At 45.5% G+C, this 20,142-nt stretch overlaps 1 protein-coding gene and 1 long non-coding RNA gene across 3 annotated transcripts in view; one reads left to right on the plus strand and one right to left on the minus strand.

Annotated features, from left to right (window-relative positions):
* Positions 1–2,595: 2,595 nt before the first annotated feature.
* On the minus strand, positions 2,596–3,272 carry LOC126998187 (uncharacterized). The gene is made up of 3 exons (XR_007752677.1): positions 3,125–3,272; positions 2,937–2,972; positions 2,596–2,781 (listed from the first exon to the last, which is right to left on the minus strand). It is a non-coding gene; the product is annotated as an uncharacterized LOC126998187 (long non-coding RNA).
* The window catches only part of LOC126998185 (cAMP-dependent protein kinase catalytic subunit 1), a 73,817-nt gene continuing 56,854 nt past the window's right edge, over positions 3,180–20,142 (plus strand). The window contains exon 1 of one of the 2 annotated variants that reach the window (XM_050859638.1): positions 3,180–5,604. In XM_050859638.1, coding sequence (XP_050715595.1) covers positions 5,520–5,604 — 85 coding nt within the window. In that variant the 5' untranslated portion in view covers positions 3,180–5,519. Of the gene's footprint in view, positions 5,605–6,693; positions 6,803–20,142 lie in introns of those variants that run through there. The other variant, XM_050859637.1, reaches the window with a different exon arrangement.

Here is a 20,142-nt window from a genome sequence, read left to right on the forward strand (position 1 = left end):
ATCGTTAACTGGAAAGACGGAGATTATTATACCTTTATTTTTATCCTCGGAAATAGAAATTAAAAAGACACATTTACATTTCTTTTTTTACCTACATTTTTATTCCGTTTTCTCTGAGTCTTCTTAATAGCAAAGGTAAGCCAGGTATCACAGGCGGTCTCATACCTGTCTCCCCTCTCCCTCCCCCTCCATCCCCCCTCACCACCACCACCAGCGCCACCACAAGTTTTTGTCGCCCTCTTTTTTATGCAGTGGGTAGGTAGTGGAAGCTAGTGTAAGGGAAGGGAGGGGAGAGGGAGGGGGAAGGGGTGGTTTAGGGGGGATTTACATGGATGAAGGGAGGAATGGCATAGTGATGGGGTGAACCTGTATGCTGGTGGCTGTCTGGTTGGTGGAGGGTTTCTTTCACTATCATCATCATTCACTATCATTCACTATTCTCTTCATTATCATTCACTATCATCTTTCATTTTTTTATCATCCTCATCATTCTTTTTTTTTCTTTTTTTCACTTTTAGCATCACGGTCTTCATTCACTCACCATCATCATTCACTATCATTCACTATCCTCTTCATTACCATCTTTCACCATCATCTTTTCATTCATTCTTCCATCATCCTCATTAGTCTTTTTTTCACTATTAGCATCACAGTCGTCATTCACTCACTATCATCATTCACTATCATCATCATCATCTTCATCATCATCATTATTCACTGTCCTCTTCATTACCATCTTTCACAATCATCTTTTCATTCATCCTCTCATCATCCTCAATATTCTCAACTATCTAAAGGGGCAGATTAAGTTGGGGCACAGTCGGGGCGTTAAGGGACGGGGCTGAGGAAGGGAGAAGGGGGTAAGAGGGCTAGGCAAGGCGGGCACTGTCGGGGCGTTAAGAGACGGGGCATGGTGGTGTTTCTAGGGGGGGGGGGGGGAGCGGGGCACAGTCGGGGCATGCATGAAGGTGACTCTCTACAATTCTCCTTACCTGAGCATAACACGGATGATCACCTGAGTTACTGTGTCGTTCTCTCCTAAGCTTACTCTTCCCTTTCCTTACCTGCCCTGACCTGTATATCTGTCTCTACCTTCTCCCCCTGCTCCCTCCTTACCTGTCCCCCAATTTCTACTGCATCTCTAACTTTTTACTTCTCTTACTTACTTCTCTCTCCCTCCTCCATTCCCTATTACTCTACCTGTCTACCTTTTACTACCTCTCTCTACCTCTCCCTCACCTCCTCGCTTCCTCACCTCAGTTCCTTTCTCCTTCCCTTTCCTTTACTTCTCGACCATTCTTTTTTCCCCATCTACCTCTATTTAGCATTACTCTACCAATCCTTACCTCCCCCTACTTCTCTCTACCTGTCTTCCCTTACCTTTCCCATTCTCTACCTGCCCATACCTTACTGCATCCCTTCCCCTTTCCTCATGTCCTTCTCCCTACCCTCTCTTACCTACACCTCTCCCTTCCTCTCCCTTCCCATATCACACCTCCCTCTCTCACCCGTTCCTTACTCCAGCCCATTCCTCCCCTTCGCCCATTTCCCTCCCCTGCATCTCCCCATGGCTTTATCTCCCCTTCTCCCTTCCCAGCATCTATCTTCCTTCCCTCCAGTAGCTCCCCATATCTCAACTTCTCCTTCTCCCCCTCCTCCTCCTCCCCATCGTCTCCTCCCCTCCCTTTTCTCCCCATCGTTTGCTACCTTTGTGTCTAATAACGTACGAGCTTGCTGTCTCTTCCCCTTTCTCCCCTCCTCCCCTTTCTCCTCCTCCTCCCCTTCCCCCTTTCCTCCCCTTCTTTCACCCCGAATTATCACTACAGGTTTACATGGCAGGATGAAGAGGAGGAGGAGGAGGAGGAGGAGGAGGAGGAGGAGGAGGAGGAGGAGGTAAGAACATATCCCCTCCTCCTCCACCTCCTCGGTTGTAATAGAGAGAGTATACACGAAATGCAAGGAGAGAGAGAGAGAGAGAGAGAGAGAGAGAGAGAGAGAGAGAGAGAGAGAGAGAGAGAGAGAGAGAGAGAGAGAGAGAGAGAGTAGATGGGAGGCTGTAGTGTGTGTGTGGTGATGGTGATGGTGAACGTAGTGATGCATTTAAAACGTGGTGGTGATGACAGTGATGGTGAGTGCTGTGTCATCGGTGCCAGGTTAGCAGCGGCGGCGGTGATGGTGGTGGCGGTGATGATGGTAGTGACAGGGGTGTATGTGGCAACAGCAGCTAGGTAGTGGTGGTGGTGGCGGTGGTGGTGAGAGAGACAACCAGGTGATAACGAGACACACCTTATCTGTCTGATGCCACGCTCGTGAAACTGCACCGCGCACCTTCTAACCCTCTGGAAATACCTGTCAGCGGGGGAGGTGTCGGAGGTCCTCAGGTAAACATCAATCAGGGCTGAGAACTTCGTGACGAGGGTTCTCTATTGCCGTGTAGTTGTCAAGGTGGCGGCGAGTGGCGGCGATCCAGCTCGTGACGCCGGATGTGACAGGGAGCGGTGAGGGCGGGGCCGAGGTGAGAGTCGCTAGGAGCTCGGCACGTCAGTAGCACCTGAAACCGCCACGGCCCCAGTATAACCCCTTGCCCTGGTTAGTCGGAGTGTTGGACGTCGCAGGAGATTAAAGACGATAGATTGTGCTCCCATCGTAGGAAGTGCTCAGATTGTGCTTTTATCGGTTAGTCGAAGAGGAGTGTTGGACGTCGCAGGAGATAAAAACAGACGATAGATTGTGCTCTCATCGTAGGAAGTGCTTATATTGTGTTTTTATCGGAGGACGTGCCTTAGATATCACCAGGGACAGCAGCGGACCCTACCTTGTGGCACTCCCTGGTTGTCCGAAGAGGAATGTTGGACGTCGCAGGAGATTAAACACACGATAGATTGTGTTCTCATCGTAGGAAGTGCTCAGATTGTGTTTTTTATCGGAGGACGTACCTTATAGATAACACCAGAAGCAGCAGCGGACCCTACCTTGTGGCACTCCCTGGTTAGTCGGAGTTTTGGACGCCTCAAAGAAAACACAGACGATAGATTGTGCTCTCATCGTAGGAAATGCTCAGATTGTTGTTGTTTTTATCGGAGGACGTGCTTTAGATAACACCAGGGACAGCAGCGGACCCTACCTTGTGGCACTCCCTGGTTGCCCGAAAATGAGTGTTTGACGCCTTATTTTGTGTTTTCATGCCTCGGATTGTGCTCGCATCGAACGACGTGACAGATAACACTAGAAACAGCAGTGGACCTTTCTAACTCCTTGTGGCACTCACTGGTGGTTCCAAGAAAACCGTGGGTAGATTTGCACGCCTTAGAAGATAACACGGACGAAGGAGTGTGTTCCCTTTGAAGGACGTGACATAGATAGCACCAGAAACAGCCGTGGACCTTTCTAACCCCTTGTGGCACTCCCTGGTGGTTCTTAGAAATCCGGATGCGTCGCCAAGATGAACTCTCCAATAATCAATCAATCTAAGAAATCCGTGGGTAAATTTGCACGCCTCAGAAGATAACACAGACGAAAGATTGTGTTTTATCGAAGGACGAGAATCATTTTGCACCAGAAACTGCAGCCCTGGTGGTTCCAAGAAAGCCATTGGTAGAGTTGCACGTCATAGAAGATAACACAGACCAAAGATTGTTTCATCGAAGGACGTGGACCAGTTAACCCTAGAAACAGAATCAGATCCCTCTAACCTCTTGCAGGACGCTCATAGCCAAGAGTTTCAGGAGCCTCAGACGCCTAACCTGATTGGACAAGACAAGACAAACAGCAGACAGTGTTCTTATCGGAAGTCGAGTGGCGTGGATTAGATGCCTTGCAGAACAACACGTATTTGACAAGTGTCGTTATCTCGGGGCGTTCCGTAGATATGACCCGCAGTAGCTCCTGTTGTGCAAGGCCGCGCAGAAGATAACGCCCGCCATAGATAGTGCAGTGATAGTAGTTGACGCGTCGCAGATAACAGCAGCGATAAGCCCGTGGTAGGAGTCACGCGCCGGACGATAATACCCGCGCATGCACCTGCAAGTACGGGCAGTGTAGTGGCTTCGGTCCATAGCAATAAACGTATCCGGCTCCCACCACGACTGTATTCCAAGGCCACAAAATTATCCGGGTGTTCATTGGTGGTTTTCCCGTTCATGGTTCAGAAGCCTCGTTCAACTATCACTAGGACCATGAAACTACAAACACAGACCCTTAACCCCCACTTGGGTATGTGAGCCCCGAAGTGTTTAAATATACGGTTATTTGACCCTTAAACAGCAGTAGCACTCACCCATCCTTCGTCCCCCTTTCCCTCCAGAGTCGTGACCCGAGATACGACGACCCCGACTTGCGTTACTAAATCCACAACACGAGTGAAATATTGCGACATAACGTGATTCGGATGGGAGCGAGTGAGTGCTTGGGGTAAATCCGGCTTCCTGTCCGCCCTCCTTTGTTATGGTGGTGATGAAGCGCTAGGATACGGGCTAAGGACTCCACCACCACATCCACCGCCACCACAACCACTAGGAGCATTGCAACACCTCCCAACGTCTATTTCCAGCGATGATGTTGCCGCTTGAAAGATTGTGATGTTTTTCTATCGTGTGCTGCGGAAAGAGAGGACGAGAGTGTAGAGTTATGAGCGTTGTTACTGTTTTGTGTTGAGGGAGGGAAGAAAAAGACGGTTGTGGTGTTGACGTTACGTGTTGCAGGAGGAGAGAAGAGGCAGACTGGTGTTACTAATGAGTGTTGAGGGAAGGAAGACTGGAAGGTTGAGCTGCCACCATTGAGTGTTGCAAGGGGACAGGAAGACCGTTGATGCTAAGGGTGTTGAGGAAAGAATAGCATTGTAAAAGGAAGCGAAGAAACAGTGACATAACCATTGAGTGTTGGACGGAAGGAGGAAGGAAAGCAAGTGTGACATAACCTTTGAGTGTTGGACGGAAGGAGGAAGGAAAGCAAGGAAGGAAGGAAGATTTTGTGTCCAGAAAAGAAGAATATTGTTAGGAAGGAAGGACGGACGACTGTGGATGCTGAGAAAAGAGAGAAGTTGTAAAAGAGAAGGAGGAACATTGTATTACTTAAGTGTTGTACGAAGAAATAAGGGAATGAAGGGAGACTGGTTGTACTTAGAGGAAAAGGAAAGCGCAAAAGGGATGGGGAGAGCATTGTATAACTCCCATTAAGTTTTGAAAGGAAGAAAGAAGGAAGGGAAGAAGACACGGCTATGCCCCTTCTATCACTCCCTTAAGTTTTGAAAGACAGAAAAAGAAGAAAGAAAGAGAAGAAGACACAAAAAGACAGAAAGAAAAGGAAGGAAGACACGGCTATCCCCTTCTATCACTCCCATAAAGGTTTGAAAGGCAGAAGAAAGAAGAAAGAAAGAGAACAAGACGCGGCAAGTCCCCTTCAAGACATCGAGTATTCTATTAAGTGTCAGAAAGAAAAAAAAGACCACAAGACATTCCTATTCCCGTCCTAGTTAAGAGTTCGACGCAGGCTCCTATTGGCCTTGTCCCCCGGTGATTCAGATGTCTCTCGGCCCCAACATGGCGACCCTCACTGCCTTCAGGATGACCGCGCCCATGGTAGCGGTGCCCATCCTACATAACCCAGGTAACTACAGGTGGATTCTCGGGTATTTACGTTCTCTAGTGTTTTCACGTTTTTCATATAGTTTTTCACGTTTTAGATTTCTCGTTCTTTATTGTGTTCACGTTCATGTTTTCACGTTTTTCATAGTTTTCACGTTCGGGTTTTCACGTTCATGTTTTCACGTTTTTCATAGCTTTCACGTTCGGGTTTTGACGTTCATCACAGTTTTCACGTTCAGAGTTCTCACGTTCTTCAGGGTTTTACGTTCCTTGCTTGTGTAGGTTAATTTTGAGTGCCTGCGTTCTTCAGTACCTCAAGAAAAGTGTTGTAAAAAGGAAGAAAGGAAGAGAGAGAGAGAGAGAGTCATGGTGGAGGAGGAGGAAAGAGAAAAAGAATCATCTCACAATAAAAATAAAAAAAAATCCTTCGACTGGCTTCCACATCACAATACCACGGAGGAGGAGGAGGAGGAAGAGGAGGAGGAGGAGGCCAGTATTGGTCTGAGATCCATAAAAGGAATATATTGACGGATATTTTAAGTGAACATAGACAGTATCCAACCTCTCTCTCTCTCTCTCTCTCTCTCTCTCTCTCTCTCTCTCTCCTATCTCATCCCATCCTTCCTCTTCCCATCCATCCCTTCCTCTTTCCCTTCCCTTCCTTTCCCTTCCTTTCCCTTCCCTTCCCCTCACTCTGACACCCTTTCCTTCCCCTTACTTATCTTCTCCCCCTTCCCTTCCCTTCCCTTCTTGAGTGGATTTCCTTTGGGTCAGCAGCATCACAAGATAGATGGAAGAAGATGCCCTGGAGGAGAGAGAGAGAGAGAGAGAGAGAGAGAGAGAGAGAGAGAGAGAGAGAGAGAGAGAGAGAGAGAGAGAGAGAAACCCCCACCATACCGCACTGAGACACACGATATTACTTTTAAGCATCAAACACGTAAATAAAAACAAAAAAAACAAAAAAAATATTGAAATCCTGTCTTCTTATCTCTTATTTTTCTTCATTTCTTATCATCTCTAAGCCTATCTCCACATCCTCTGACCATCTCTCTCTCCCTTCCTCTGTCTCTCTCTCCCTCTCCCTCTCTCTCTTCTCGTATTAGTTAAGCTGCACCGTGCTTTTGTGATGGTGGTGGAGGAGGTGGTGGTGGCGGTGGTGATTGTGGTGGTGTTGGGAGTGGTGGTGAGGGCCGTGAATGGTAGTCGTGTGAAATGCAAAGGTATGGTGGTGGTGGTGGTGGTGGTAGTAATAGTGGTAGTAGTAGTAGTAGTAGTAGTAGTAGTAGTAGTTGTAAAAGGAGAAGGAGGAGGAATAGTGGTTCTTCTCTGTTTCCCATTCTTCCTCCTCTTCCTCTCTCTCTTCTCCATCATCATCATCTCTTCTATTCCTCTTTTCTCTCCATCTCCCTTTCTCTTCCTCTCCTCCTTATGTCTTTCTTCTATTCCTTTTCCTTCCCAATCTTCCCTTTTCTTCCCCTCTCTCTTCTCCCTCATTCTCAATTCTTTACCATTCTCTTCTCCCTCCCTTCCTCTTTTCCCCTTTCTCTTATTCCTTCTTTCCCTCTAAATCTCCTCCTACTTCCTCCCCATCCTCCTCTTTCTCATGTTTCCTCTCCTTTTCCTCCTCCTCCTCCTCCTCCTCCTCCTCCTCCTCTTCTCCCATTACCTTATTAACTCATTATCTATAATTATCAATCGTCTTTATTACTTCCACCTATGACACCAGGGAATAGTAGTAGTAGTAGTAGTAGTAGTAGTAGTAGCAGTAGTGGTGTTTGTATGGTGATGGTGTTGCTGGTTTCGTAGTAGTAGTAGTAGTAGTAGTAGTAGTAGTAGTAGTAGTAGTAGTAATGGTTGACCCTTCCAGTAAGTGTATGGCCCCAGTTCTATTATTTAATGGAGGTGGTATGGTGGTGGTGGTGGTGATGGTGGTGGTATTGGTGGTGGTGAGGTTGGTCTTAGTATATAGTGTTGGTGGTCAAAGTGGTAATGGTAGTGGTGGTGATGGTGGTGGTGGTGATGGTGGTGATGGTGGTTGTCTCTCTCTAAGCGTAAGAAGCCCACACCCGCAGCGGCCTTGAAACTGCCTTCAGAAATCGATGCGGTGGTGGTGGTGGACTGCCGTGACCCATCCCCCCTTTCTCTCTCTCTCTCTCTCTCTCTCTCTCTCTCTCTCTCTCTCTCTCTCTCTCATCCTTGCATCCCTTCTTTATTTTTCTTATCTAATCTCTTTTTCTTCTCCTCCTCCTCCTCTTTATCTCTTCTTCACATTCTTTTTCTTCTCCTTTTGTTTTCTCATCTTTTCCTCATTCCTCCACTTCTTTCTCTCCTCCTCCTCCTCCTCCTCCTCCTCCTCTTTTTATTTTCTCTCTTCCACATTCCTCCACATCTTTCTCTCCTCCTCCTCCTCCTCATCTTTTTATTTTCTCTCCTCCACATTCCTCCACATCTTTCATGCTCATTTTTTTTCTCTTACTCTCCATTTCGCTTCACTTCCTCTCCCTTTAGCTCCCTCGCACACTCCATTTCCGAACCTTTCTCTCCTCCTCCTTCACTTCCTCCTCCTCCCATTTTCTTTCTGCTCTTTTTCTCTCTCCTCCAATCGTTTGCTTTCTCCTCCTCTTCCCATTTTCTTTCTGCTCTTTCACTTATTCATCTCCTTATCTCGTTTTCTATGCCACTCGTTTTCTTTCTTTCTTCCTTCGTTCTCAAAGTCACCTTCATCTATCGTCATCGTTATCTGTTGTTTTCTTCGGTCTTTATCGCCCTTCCCGGTATCGAACTCACGGTATCAGGATATTTTTTATTTTTTTTTATTTTTTTCATTGTTTCAAGAAGTGTGTGTGTGTGTGTGTGTGTGTGTGTGTGTGTGTGTGTGTGTGTGTGTGTGTGTGTGTGTGTGTGTGTGTGTGTAATCTCTTTGATATTGCATACTTGCTCTTATCGATAATATACGTATTGGTGTAAGGCAAGTAAGCAAGGACGGTCTATCTTGTTTTTATTATTTGTTTTGTTTTGTTTTTGTTTTGTTCTTGTTTTGTTCTGGTTTTAAGTCTTGGAAGGGATTTTTTTAAGTCTTTCTTTCATTCTTTTTTCTTCTTTTTCTTTCCTTCGTGATTGAGTTTCCTTATCGCCTCATTTTTTAACTATTTCTTGGCTTTTAATTAAGGTTCTCTCTCTCTCTCTCTCTCTCTCTCTCTCTCTCTCTCTCTCTCTCTCTCTCTCTCTCTCTCTCTCTCTCACACACACACACACACACACACACACACACACACACACACATCCTCTTTCCCACCACCACAATCTCTTCCTTTCCTGCTCCTGTTTACTCTTCCCCTGTTTGTTTGTCTGTTTGTTCGTCCCCTTGATTTCCATTACTTCATTTCTCTCTCTCCCTCTCTCTCTTTCTCTTTCTCTATTCCTCTTTCTCTCTCATTCACCTCCCACCTCACCTTCTCTTTTTTCCTCCCCTTCCAGAACTCACCTTTTTTTCCCCCTCTATCTCTCTCTGTCTTCCTCTATTCCTCTTTCTCTCTCATTCACCTCCCACCTCACCTTCTCTTTTTCCTTCCCTTCCAGAACTCACTTTTTTCCTTTCTCTCTCTTTCTCTCACTCACTTGCACCTCCATCACTCGCTTGCCTCATCTGGTGACTCATCCGCCTTTTTTAATTAGCTCGCTCACGGTTCGCTCAGGTGACAGTCTTCGGGAACATTTTGGAAAGGTCACGCTAACCTTTCTCCGCCTCATGCACTGCGCTGCCCGCCTTCTACTCGTTCTTAGATGCCTGGCTGTGTAGGTTTAGGTGGAGAGGTAGAGAGGTAGAGTAGGTAGATAGGTTAGATTGGTTGGTAAGGTGGTTAGGTAAGGTGGTGAGGTGAGGTGAGGTTTGGTTAGGTTAGGTTAGGTTAGATGAGGTGAAGTGAGGTTAGGTTAGGTTAGGTTAGTTAGGTTAGGTAAGGTGGTGAGGTGAGGTGAGGTTTGGTTAGGTTAGGTTAGGTTTGGTTAGATGAGGTGAAGTGAGGTTAGGTTTGGATTTGGTTAGGTTAGGTCTGGATAGGTTAGGTTAGGTTAGGTTATGTAAGGTAGAGTTAGGTGAGGTGAAGTGAGTTGAGGCATGGTTAAGTTAGGTAAGGTAAGGTGAAGGTAGGTAGGTTGGTAGGTTAATGTTTTGGTAGATAAGTTAGTAGACAGGTAGATGAATAGGTAGGTGGGCGAAGGTGGGTTACGCAAAAGAGACCAATAGGGAGACGAATGAGGTTGAGAAAGCGAAAGAAGGGAGAGGAGGAAGAAATATGAGGTAGAGAGAAGGGAGGAAGGTAAATATTCTTTTCAGGGTAATATTCAGAGTCAACATGTAATTCAGGAAAATGCCGAGACATCCATAATTATTATTGTTATTATTATTATTTATTTTTTTAGTTTATATTTTGAAACGGCTAAGAAAATTAATAAGAAACTCTACGGGAGAAACATTACTCATTTCAAAGTCCCTGAAGCTCTCCACCTCATTCCATCCCTAAGTTAATAGTAAGGTTATGGTTAGGTTAGGTTATATTAAGGCTTTTGTAATTATAGAGTAAGGTTATGGTTAGATTATGATAAACATTACTCATTTCAAAGTCCCTGAAGCTCTCCACCTCATTCCATCCCTAAGTTCATAGTAAGGTTGTGGTAGGTTATGGTAAGGTTAGGTTAGGTTAGGCCTTGGTAATTATAGAGTAAGGTTATGGTTAGATTATGATAAACATTACTCATTTCAAAGTCCCTGAAGCTTTCCACCTCATTCCATCCGTAAGTTAATAGTAAGGTTGTGGTAGGTTATCGTAAGGTTAGGTTAGGTTAGGTTAGGCCTTGGTAATTATAGAGTAAGGTTATGGTTAGATTATGGTAAGGCAAGATTATGATAAGAAACATTTCTCATTTCAAAATCCATGAAAGTCCCTCTCATTCCATCCCTAAGTTAATGGTAAGGTTGTGGTTAGATTATGGTAAGGTTAGGTTACTTTCAGGTTCAGGTGAGGTTATGGTTTATGGTTAGGTTATAGTAAGGTAATGGTTATGTTATGATTAAGTTAGGTTAGGTTCAGGTTCAGGGAAGGTTATGGTTTATGGTTAGGTTATAGTAAAGTAATGGTTATGTTATGATTAGGTTAGGTTAGGTTCAGGTTCAGGGAAGGTTATGGTTTATGGTTAGATTATAGTAAAGCTATCGTAAGGTATATAAGTCTGAGTCACCTGTGTTCTGGAAGGCCTCATATAGTCAGGTGCGGCAGGCAGGTGACCGCCAACACAACACAACACCACACAGGCATCAGGCATAAAGGTGCATTTTTTACCCTGGCCTGAACTCGCCCGGGAAAAATCTAACGAGGCACCGAAGTTTGATGAGAATGGAAATGAGCGGCTCATGACACCTGACGCACACCTGAGCCCCGGCCGTGACGCTAAGGAACTAGGTATTGCGTCGGACTATTAAGACACCGCTCCACCCGAAATTGACCTCTCTTATGGCCACTCTTTATTTCTATTTTTTTTTTTTAGGAGTAGCGATCACCGGGCTTCTTTGTTGTTGTTGTTGTTGTTGTTGTTGTTGCCCTTGAGCTGCTTCCTTTCCTTTACTAATAAATAAATAAATAACTGTGCTAATAGAGGCAGTGTTAAGGTGGCAATCTATTGTTATCACCTCGTTGACGCATTCTCCATACTAAGACAACGTTATGCTTCAGCGGGCAACATAAGAACATAGCATAAGGAGTCTCCAAGTGGCCGGTTATATTGTTTCCTTTTTCTTCTTTTGTGTTTGAGGTTCCTCCTTTCCCATAATAAAAAGGATGGGTCAATAACTCCTCACGAAACACTAAATAAAGTACTCAGTGATAATTTAAAGAAGGTAAACTGTATAGCAGATCAGCTTTTCGCAATTGCTATTTCTGGTATTATTTTCACCATTAGTATTAGTCATTATTTTCTCATTATTATCACCATCATAAACATCATCCGTATCAGCTGTATACTCGTTGTGCATTTGTTTTATCTGATATTTACATTAGTATTAGTATAAGTATCATTTATATTATTGTTTTATTATCACCATCATTAACAACACACGTATCATCTTTATACTGACATTTCATTTGTTTTATGTGTGTACCTGTGCTTACCTGTGTGTGTGTGTGTGTTAGCGGGACGGGGCGGGGCGCAGCGGGGTATGGGTATTGCCCGGTAGTAGGCCGACCAACTTGTGTTCTTCGGGTTATCGGGGCTGTCGGGACCTGTCTTAGCGGCGGGACCAGGCTGGGTGGGCGAGGCAGCGGCAACAACGACAGCAAAAGGGACCAGGAACAAGAGATAGGTCAGGATGATAGAGACGGGTAGGCAAGACAGCAACAACAACAGCAACAGCAACAGGAGCTAGAGATAGGTCAGAGAGGACATAGATAAGACGAAGACAGCAACAGACGAGCGATAAGAAAAGTTGACAGGACAAGCAACAGACAGACAGCATAGGCGATGACAGGTGTTTAGAGAGCGAGACAGGTCGGTAGATAGGTAGGCAGGGTAGGGTGGGGTAGGATAGGTTAGGTGAGGTGAGGTGAGGTGAAGTGAGGTGAGGTTTGATTAGGTTAGGTTAGGTCAGGTTAGGTTAGGTTTGGATAGGTTAGGTTAGGTAAGGTAAGGTAGGGTTAGGTGAGATGAAGTGAGGTGAGGTTTGGTTAGGTTAGGTTAGGTTAGGTAAGGTAGGGTTAGGTGAGGTGAAGTGAGGCGAGGTTTGGTTAGGTTTGGTTAGGTTAGGTTAGATTAGGTAAGGTAAGGTAAGATTAGGTAAGGTGAAGTGAGGTGAGGTTAGGTTAGGTTAAGTTACAGGTAGATAGGTTGGTATGGGTTAGAAGGTAGATAGATAGATAGGTAGGAAGGAAGGTAGATAGGTAAATACGTTAGAAGGCAGGTAGATGAATAGATAGGTAGGAAGATAAATGTTTGAGTAGGTAAGGTTGTTAGTGAGGTAGGGCAATGGGTGGATGGGAAGGTGGGTTGGTAGGTAGGCGAGGTGGGTGGCAGAGTGAGGCAGACCAAACCAGAGCAGACCAGGGTAGGGCAGGGCAGGTTAGGTAGGGTAGGGTAGCATTGCAGGTCGCCTCTTCATCACTCATTGATATTCACGGCAGGACGCGGCGGGAGACTCGTTTGGGCAGGCCACCTACCCCTCCTCCTCCTCCTCCTCCTCCTCCTCCTGTTGGCTTTGTTTTCTACCTCCGTTACATTCATCCGCAACTCTTTTTTTTGTTGTTGTTGTTGATAGAGAGAGAGAGAGAGAGAGAGAGAGAGAGAGAGAGAGAGAGAGAGAGAGAGAGAGAGAGAGAGAGAGAGAGAGAGAGAGAAACACCAGAAGCATGACTGATATGAGACTGATTTTGAAGAAGAGGAGGAGGAGGAGAAGAAGAAATAAGGAGAGAGGGAGGGAAAGGGAAGAGAAAAAGAGAGATAAGGGGATTGGGCTAGGAGGGAAGGAAAGGGTAGAGAAGGGAGGGAAGGAAGCTTGTATATGTCTTAACTAGTAGGGGATGAAGAGAGGGAGAGAGAAGGGGAGAGGGGAGAGAAAAGTGCCTCCATTCAACTAACTAAACACTAACACTCCTACAGTCTCTCCATCCCAACTAACCCACTTCCTCTTCTTACACTAACCTTGATGAAAAAAAGAAAAAGGAAAAAGACCCGAAGAGAGTCGAGGAAGGAGAGAAGAGAAGAGATGAGGAGAAGGAGGGAGAGGGGAGAAACGCTATAAAATAAGAAGCCTGGGGTAGGAGAGGAGAAAGAGAGAAGAGAGGAGAAGAGAAGAGAGGAGAAGCAGCGCCTGTCAGCCCCCTCTCGACTTGGTTTGCTCTCTCTCCATTGTTAAGTCGTTTGTCCAATTGAGCAATTAGTCGCGGCGCTCGTGAGGGGCGTGTAGTGTGTGTGGGCAGAGGGTGAGTTACGAGCCCCGGGGTGAAAGGTTACGGGGGGGGGGGGAAGGGGAGTGAGAGGGGACATGGGGATTAAGAGTAAGGGATGCTGGGGGAGGGAAGGAGGGATGCTGGGGAATGAGATGGAGGTGATGGATGCTGAGATGGATTGAGATGAGAGAGAAGGAGATAGACAGATGGATGGATAGATAGGTAAGTAGATAGATAGATAGATAGATATGATGGTGAGGGAGGCTGAGGAGGGATGCTGAGATGGATTGAGATGAGACAGATAGATAGATGGATGGATAGGTAAGTAGATAGATAGATAGATAGATAGATTTGATGCTGAGGGATGCTGGGCGAGATGAGATGGAATGAGATGAGGTGAGGTTAAGTTAGACAAATAGATAGATAGATTGATAGATAGATAGAGAGACCAACCTACACACAAATAGAAGATATATCGTTTCTCCTCTCTCTCTCCCTTTCCTCCTTCCCTCTTCTTCATTTTTTCCTCTTTTTCCTCCTCATCTTCTCTCTCCATTCCTCCTCTCCCTTTCCTCCTATCCGTATCCTTTCTCCTCCTAATCTTCTTTATCATTTTTCCTCTCCCTTTCCTCCCTCCTCCCTCTTTCCCCTTTCCTCTAACTCTCTCTCTCTCCCTCTCTCTCTCTCCACTTTCTCTCCCACATTTTGGAGGGAACTGATCTGAGTGGAGAGGAATAATGATCCATCTCTATCATCATCATCATCATCATCATCATTTGTCATCGTATCAAGCGTCCACTCCCTCCTCCTCCTCCTCCTCCTCCTCCTCCTCCTCCTCCTCCTCTGTTGATTCGTTCTCTCCATCAATTTCTTGCACAGTGAAGAGTCAAGAAGCGACAAGAGGAGATAATGGAGGAGGAGGAGGAGGAGGAGGAAGAAGAAGAGGAGGAGGAGGAGGAGGAAAGAATAAGCAGAAAATGATCCGGGTAAGGTGGAGGTGGTGCAGGTGGTGGAGGTGGTGGAGGCCGGTAATGCATTATGCCCGCGATAAGAGAGAGAGAGAGAGAGAGAGAGAGAGAGAGAGAGAGAGAGAGAGAGAGAGAGAGAGAGAGAGAGAGAGAGAGAGAGAGAGAGAGAGAGAGAGAGAGAGAGAGAGAGAGAGAGGAACATAAACCCAATAATTATAACCCAAAAAAATATTAAAGAAAACGAAGAAAATAATACAAAAAATGATAATAAAGGTAAGGCATCCGGTTACTTATACAAGACCAGGTGTACCGAACTAATTAAGGTGGAAAATACAGGTAAATTAATCACCTTTCTTTCTTTGAGGTCAGGTAGGGGAGGGAGGAAGAGGGGAAGCGGTTGAAGGAGGTGAGTTTTAGGAGGAGGGAAGAGGGGAAGGGGTTGGTGGAGGAGGGGGGAGAGAGGGGGGAAAAGGGGGGAGGGGAGGGGGGGTCAATGCGGCGTCTGTAACCTTAGTCTTCTTCATTCTCTCTTTTTTTTATCCTCCACCTTTTATTTATTTATTTTTCCCTATTTCTTTTTTTCTATCATGTGTGTAAACCATCCTGAAAGCTGGTCAGGGCTGGGCAAGGCAAGGAAGGGGGGGGGGGAGCGGCTGTGTGTGTGTGTGTGTGTGTGTGTGTGTGTGTGTGTGTGTGTGTGTGTATTTGGGAGAGTGAAAACAGGTAAAAACGAAAGTACGAAATTAAACCGGAAAAAAAAGTGTATATATAATGTGTTTGTCTATTAAAGAAAGAAAAAAAAACAAGATACCAGAGAAACATAAATATTAATCAGCTACAGTGTGTGTGTGTGTGTGTGTGTGTGTGTGTGTGTGTGTATGTATGTATGTATGTGTCTATCTATATAAGTGTTCCATGCATATCACAAGCCTCTTAACCCGCAAGATCACCGTTTAGTGCATGTATAGAGTCTCTTGGCTGGCGTGCGATCAAGATTAGGGCGTTGATGAATGGCCGGGGCGGTAACTTGACGGGGGATCAGCGGGAAGGCGCGGGAGGGCTAGCACGGACATCCACACCCCTTGTCTTATCAGGCTACCCAAGGAGAGCATCAAGAACGTAAGGAGTCTGCAATAGGTCTGTAGGTCTATGCAATGCAGCTCCTGTGAACCTAACCCCACCTAACGTCACTGTCTATGAATTAACATCACTGTATTATGCTTTCTGATTCTGGGTCGTCTTTCCGGGGAGGGGATGGAAACGAGGAAGAGGAGGAGTAGAGGTGAAGGGAAAGGAGGAAGAGGGGGAAGAAGGAGGAGGAGTAGAGGGAAAGGAAAGGAGGAGGAAAGGGAAAGGAGAGGAAAGAGAAGGAAGAGGAGGAGTAGAGGGGAGGGAAAGACGAAGGTGGACTTGTTTGCTTGTCTTCTCCCTCTCTTTCCCTCCTCCTCTCCTTCTTTCTCTCCCTCTCTATCAAACACACACATTCGTACGCCCACACATGCCTTCCCACCATCATCCCTCATCCCATCTCACCCTCTTCACCCCTTTCCCAGCCTGTCACTCGCCCTAACAGCATAACCACCACCGCCACGATCACCACAATAGCCTGCTCGTGCCCGGCAGACGCGGCGGGGACCCATTTCACGGCGAATTCCCGCGCGGTGTCGAAAGAAAACGGGAAGAGGGTTGTCAGCGGCCTCAACAGAAAACGGGAAGAGGGTTGCCAGCGTTCTGAGGTCAAAGAAAGTGGGAATTCTGTGTTACTGTATTAAAGAGGAAAGAAAGAAAGGAAAATTGAGGAAATGAGGAAAAGAATGAAAGTTAAGGTGTTAGAGAGAGAGAGAGAGAGAGAGAGAGAGAGAGAGAGAGAGAGAGAGAGAGAGAGAGAGAGAGAGAGAGAGAGAGAGAGAGAGAGAGAGAGAGAGAAGGGAATGAGATACAAAGGAAAGGTAGAGAGGACATAACAGTGAGAGAGAGAGAGAGAGAGAGAGAGAGAGAGAGAGAGAGAGAGAGAGAGAGAGAGAGAGAGAGAGAGAGAGAGAGAGAGAGAGAGAGAGAGAGAGAATTAATGACCCCTCCCAACCCTTACCTGCCCACAATGACCCCCTAAAGAATAATTAAGGTGGAGCCCAGGTGACAGACCCGCTACAAGGAGGAGGAGGAGGAAGAGAAGAAGAAGAAGAAGAAGAAGAAGAAGAAGAAGAAGAAGAAGAAGAAGAAGAAGAACGAGAACCTTTGTGAAGATGGAAGGAGGAGAAAGGGAAAAAACAGCAAAGGAAGTGTGGAAAATTGACAACGTTTGAGGGAGATGAACAAAGAGAAAAGAAAAAAGAATGCTTATAGAGAAACGAAAGGAAGAAAGAAGTATAAGAAAAATAACGTTGTAGAAAGAAAAGGAGAAAACAAAAGACGAGAAGTGTACGTAAAGGAAACTGGAGAAAGGAAAAAGAGGAAAAAAGAGGAAAGAAAAAAGAAAGAAAAAATAGACAGACAGAAAGAAAGAGAACCGTCGAACCAAAAGATGAAAATATAGAGATAAACAAAAGTGAAGAAAGGAAGGAAGAAGGGAGACAAAAAAAAAGATTGCAATTAGAAAACAAGAAAACATGAAGAAAAAAAAAACAATAAAGGAAGAAGTAACAAACACAAGGAAGGACGGAGAAACACAAACAAAGGAAAAAACAAAAAAACAAACAATTAAAACGAAACGAATAAAGAGACAGAGGACGAATTACGAAAAACTGAAAGGTGGGAAAAAAGACCAAAAAAAAAAAATGCAAAAACTCGACAGGTAAAGCGAAGGTTAGAAGATTGCAGGTAACCGAGGCTCTGATACCTCCACGGCAGGTGTGATAAATGGCGCGAGAGATGCGGCCAGACAGGTAAATTAGTTAATGAGGAAAGCGCCAGGTGAGCGGAGGGCGAGAGAGAGAGAGAGAGAGAGAGAGAGAGAGAGAGAGAGAGAGAGAGAGAGAGAGAGAGAGAGAGGAGACTAATGGAGGCTACAAACTAATGGATCTCAACGCTGTGATTCTCCCGCCAAATGACTCCTATCATAACATTAGGGGGGGAGGAGGAGGAGGAGGAGGAGGAGGAGGAGAGGAGGAGGAGGAGGAGGAGTCTTCTTTTACGATGATTTGTTGTTCTTGATAATGACAACCCGGAATGCCAAGTGTGAGAGAGAGAGAGAGAGAGAGAGAGAGAGAGAGAGAGAGAGAGAGAGAGAGAGAGAGAGAGAGAGAGAGATCCATTAAGAAACAAAACTGTGTGTGTGTGTGTGTGTGTGTGTGTGTGTGTGTGTGTGTGTGTGTGTGTGTGTGTGTGTGTTTCCATCATCATCATCATCATCGGTATTTTCAACATTATTATTTTTTTTATTTAAGGGGGTAAAATTTTATTGCTTTCATATCTTCATCTCTCAACACCTCCTCCTCCTCCTCCTCCTCCTCCTCCTGGTACATTAGCTCCTCCTTGGTGACCAGCCGTGTTGTGACGTCATTAGATCACGTGTTTACCTCTGTGTGTGTGTGTGTGTGTGTGTGTGTGTGTGTGTGAGTGTGAGTTAAGTGACCTGGAGTGTGGATAAGTTGTAGTAGTAGTAGTAGTAGTAGTAGTAATAGTTTCCCCTTTTTAGTTTTTATCTTCTCCCTCATTATTTTTTTCGTTTTCCTTCTCTACCCTTTCCAGAGCTCTCCTATCTTCTTCTATTTCCACTTTCTTACTCCTGTGTTATTTCCTTCTTCCTCCTCTTCTTCCTTCTTCTCTTCCCTTCTTTCGTATCCATTCAATCAGTCAACTTATGCTGTACCCATTCACACACACACACACACACGCTCACTCACTCACTCACTCATTCATAAATTCATTCTCGTGTGCCCCTTCCCCCTCTCCCTCCTCCTCCCGCTGTCTGTCCGTCTGTTTATAGTTAGATCTGTAAGCCGCTTTCGCTAATACTTCTTCATGTGAGGTTTATTTTTATTTTCTTTGCGCCCTATATATAAATGCTAGGTTCCTGAATGCCTTGGTGAAGTGTTTGTCTTGGTGTTGAAATGTAGACCGAGGTTGTTGATATTTTGTTTTGGTTTTTGTTTAGACACGTAAATATAGAGATAGAGACAGGAATAGAGAGATAGATAGACAGAAAAATAGATAGATAGATGGACAAAGATTGACATACATATAGACAGACAGACAGACAGATAGACAGACTTTTCCTCTTCTCTCTCCATCCCTTTGCTTCTTCCTCTCTTCTTTTCTCTTTCCTCGCTTCCAATTGTTTTTCTTTCTTTTTTTTCACCTGTTCTACTTAACTTTCCTTCTTCTTCTTCCTCTCTCTTTCTCTCTCCATCCCTTTGTTTCTTCTTCCTCTCTTCTTTTCTCTCCCCTCCCTTCCTTCCAATTATTATCCCTCTACCTTCTTCCTCTCTCTTTCTTTCACCTGTCCTACTTAACTCTCCTCCGTCTTCTCTCTCTCCTTTCATCCCTTTGCTTCTTCTTCCTTCCCTTCTTTCCTCTTCCCTCCCTTCCAGTTGTTTTTCCCTCTCCCTTCTTCCTCTCTCCTTCATCTGTCCTTCTCAACATTCCTTCTTCTTCTCTCCCTTTCCTTCCCCTCCTAATTATTTCCTCTCATTATCTTACTTTTTGCCTCATTCTCATCTTCCTTCCTTCCTTCTTCATCTTTTTCTTCATTGCTTTCCCTCCCTCGTACGCTCTGTTTCCTTTTCTTTTTCTTCCTCTTCTTCCTCCTCCTCCTCCTTCTCCTCCTCTCATTAATTGCCCAAGATGAATGAGTTCCTGGTTTTAGCGTCACGTCCCTCATCTTCCTCCAACTCTTCCTCCTCCTCCGTCTCACTTACTCTCCCTCACTCACCTGTCTCGCGTTCTCTCCTCCTCCTCCTCTTTTTATCTTCCAACTTCCTTCGGTTTTTTATTTATTTATGTTTCTTCCAGTTTCCCTTTTTGGTACTTAGGTTTGGATCTCTCTCTCTCTCTCTCTCTCTCTCTGCAACACGTCCTTTCCTTCATATTTTCCCTCCTTTTCTCAGTTTCTTTTCTCTCCTCCTCCTCCTCCTCCTCCTCCTCTTGCTCCTCGTCTAAGGCTCATCTGTTAGGCAACTTAATATCTTGTCTTCGTCCCTTCCTCCTCCTCCTCCTCCTCCTCCTGACGTCACCTTGTCACTCTCTCCCTCCCTCTGGCCCAATGCCTGCCTGTCACAGAGAACGGGAGCGGGTGTGGCTGAGAGAAAACGGGGTGTGTGTGGGTGTGTCTGCGTGTCAAAGAAAACGAGGTGTGTTTGGGTGTGTCTGTGTTGGGTTGGGGGAAGGGCTAGGTGGGCGTGGGCGTGGTGGGGGCGTGGGAGTGGGCGTGGCTGTTTGGTTTGCCGTGTCATGTCCCAGTCTTGTTATTCTACGGCACCTGATCACACTTGGAAGCTAGTAATGGTAGTGGTAGTAGTAGTAGTAGTAGTAGGGGGAGGAGGAGGAGGAGAGTAGTAGTAGTAGTAGTAGGAGGAGAGTAGTAGTAGTAGTAGTAGTAGTAGTAGTAGTAGTAGTAGTAGTAGTAGTAGTAGTAGTAGCAGTAGTAGTAGTAGTAGAAGTATCATCCTTGTATCCTTTTGTATCTGTGAAGTAGCAGTAAAAGTAGTAGTAGTAGTAGTA

This window comes from Eriocheir sinensis, chromosome 13, assembly GCF_024679095.1.
Source record: "Eriocheir sinensis breed Jianghai 21 chromosome 13, ASM2467909v1, whole genome shotgun sequence".
NCBI lineage: Eukaryota > Metazoa > Arthropoda > Malacostraca > Decapoda > Varunidae > Eriocheir > Eriocheir sinensis.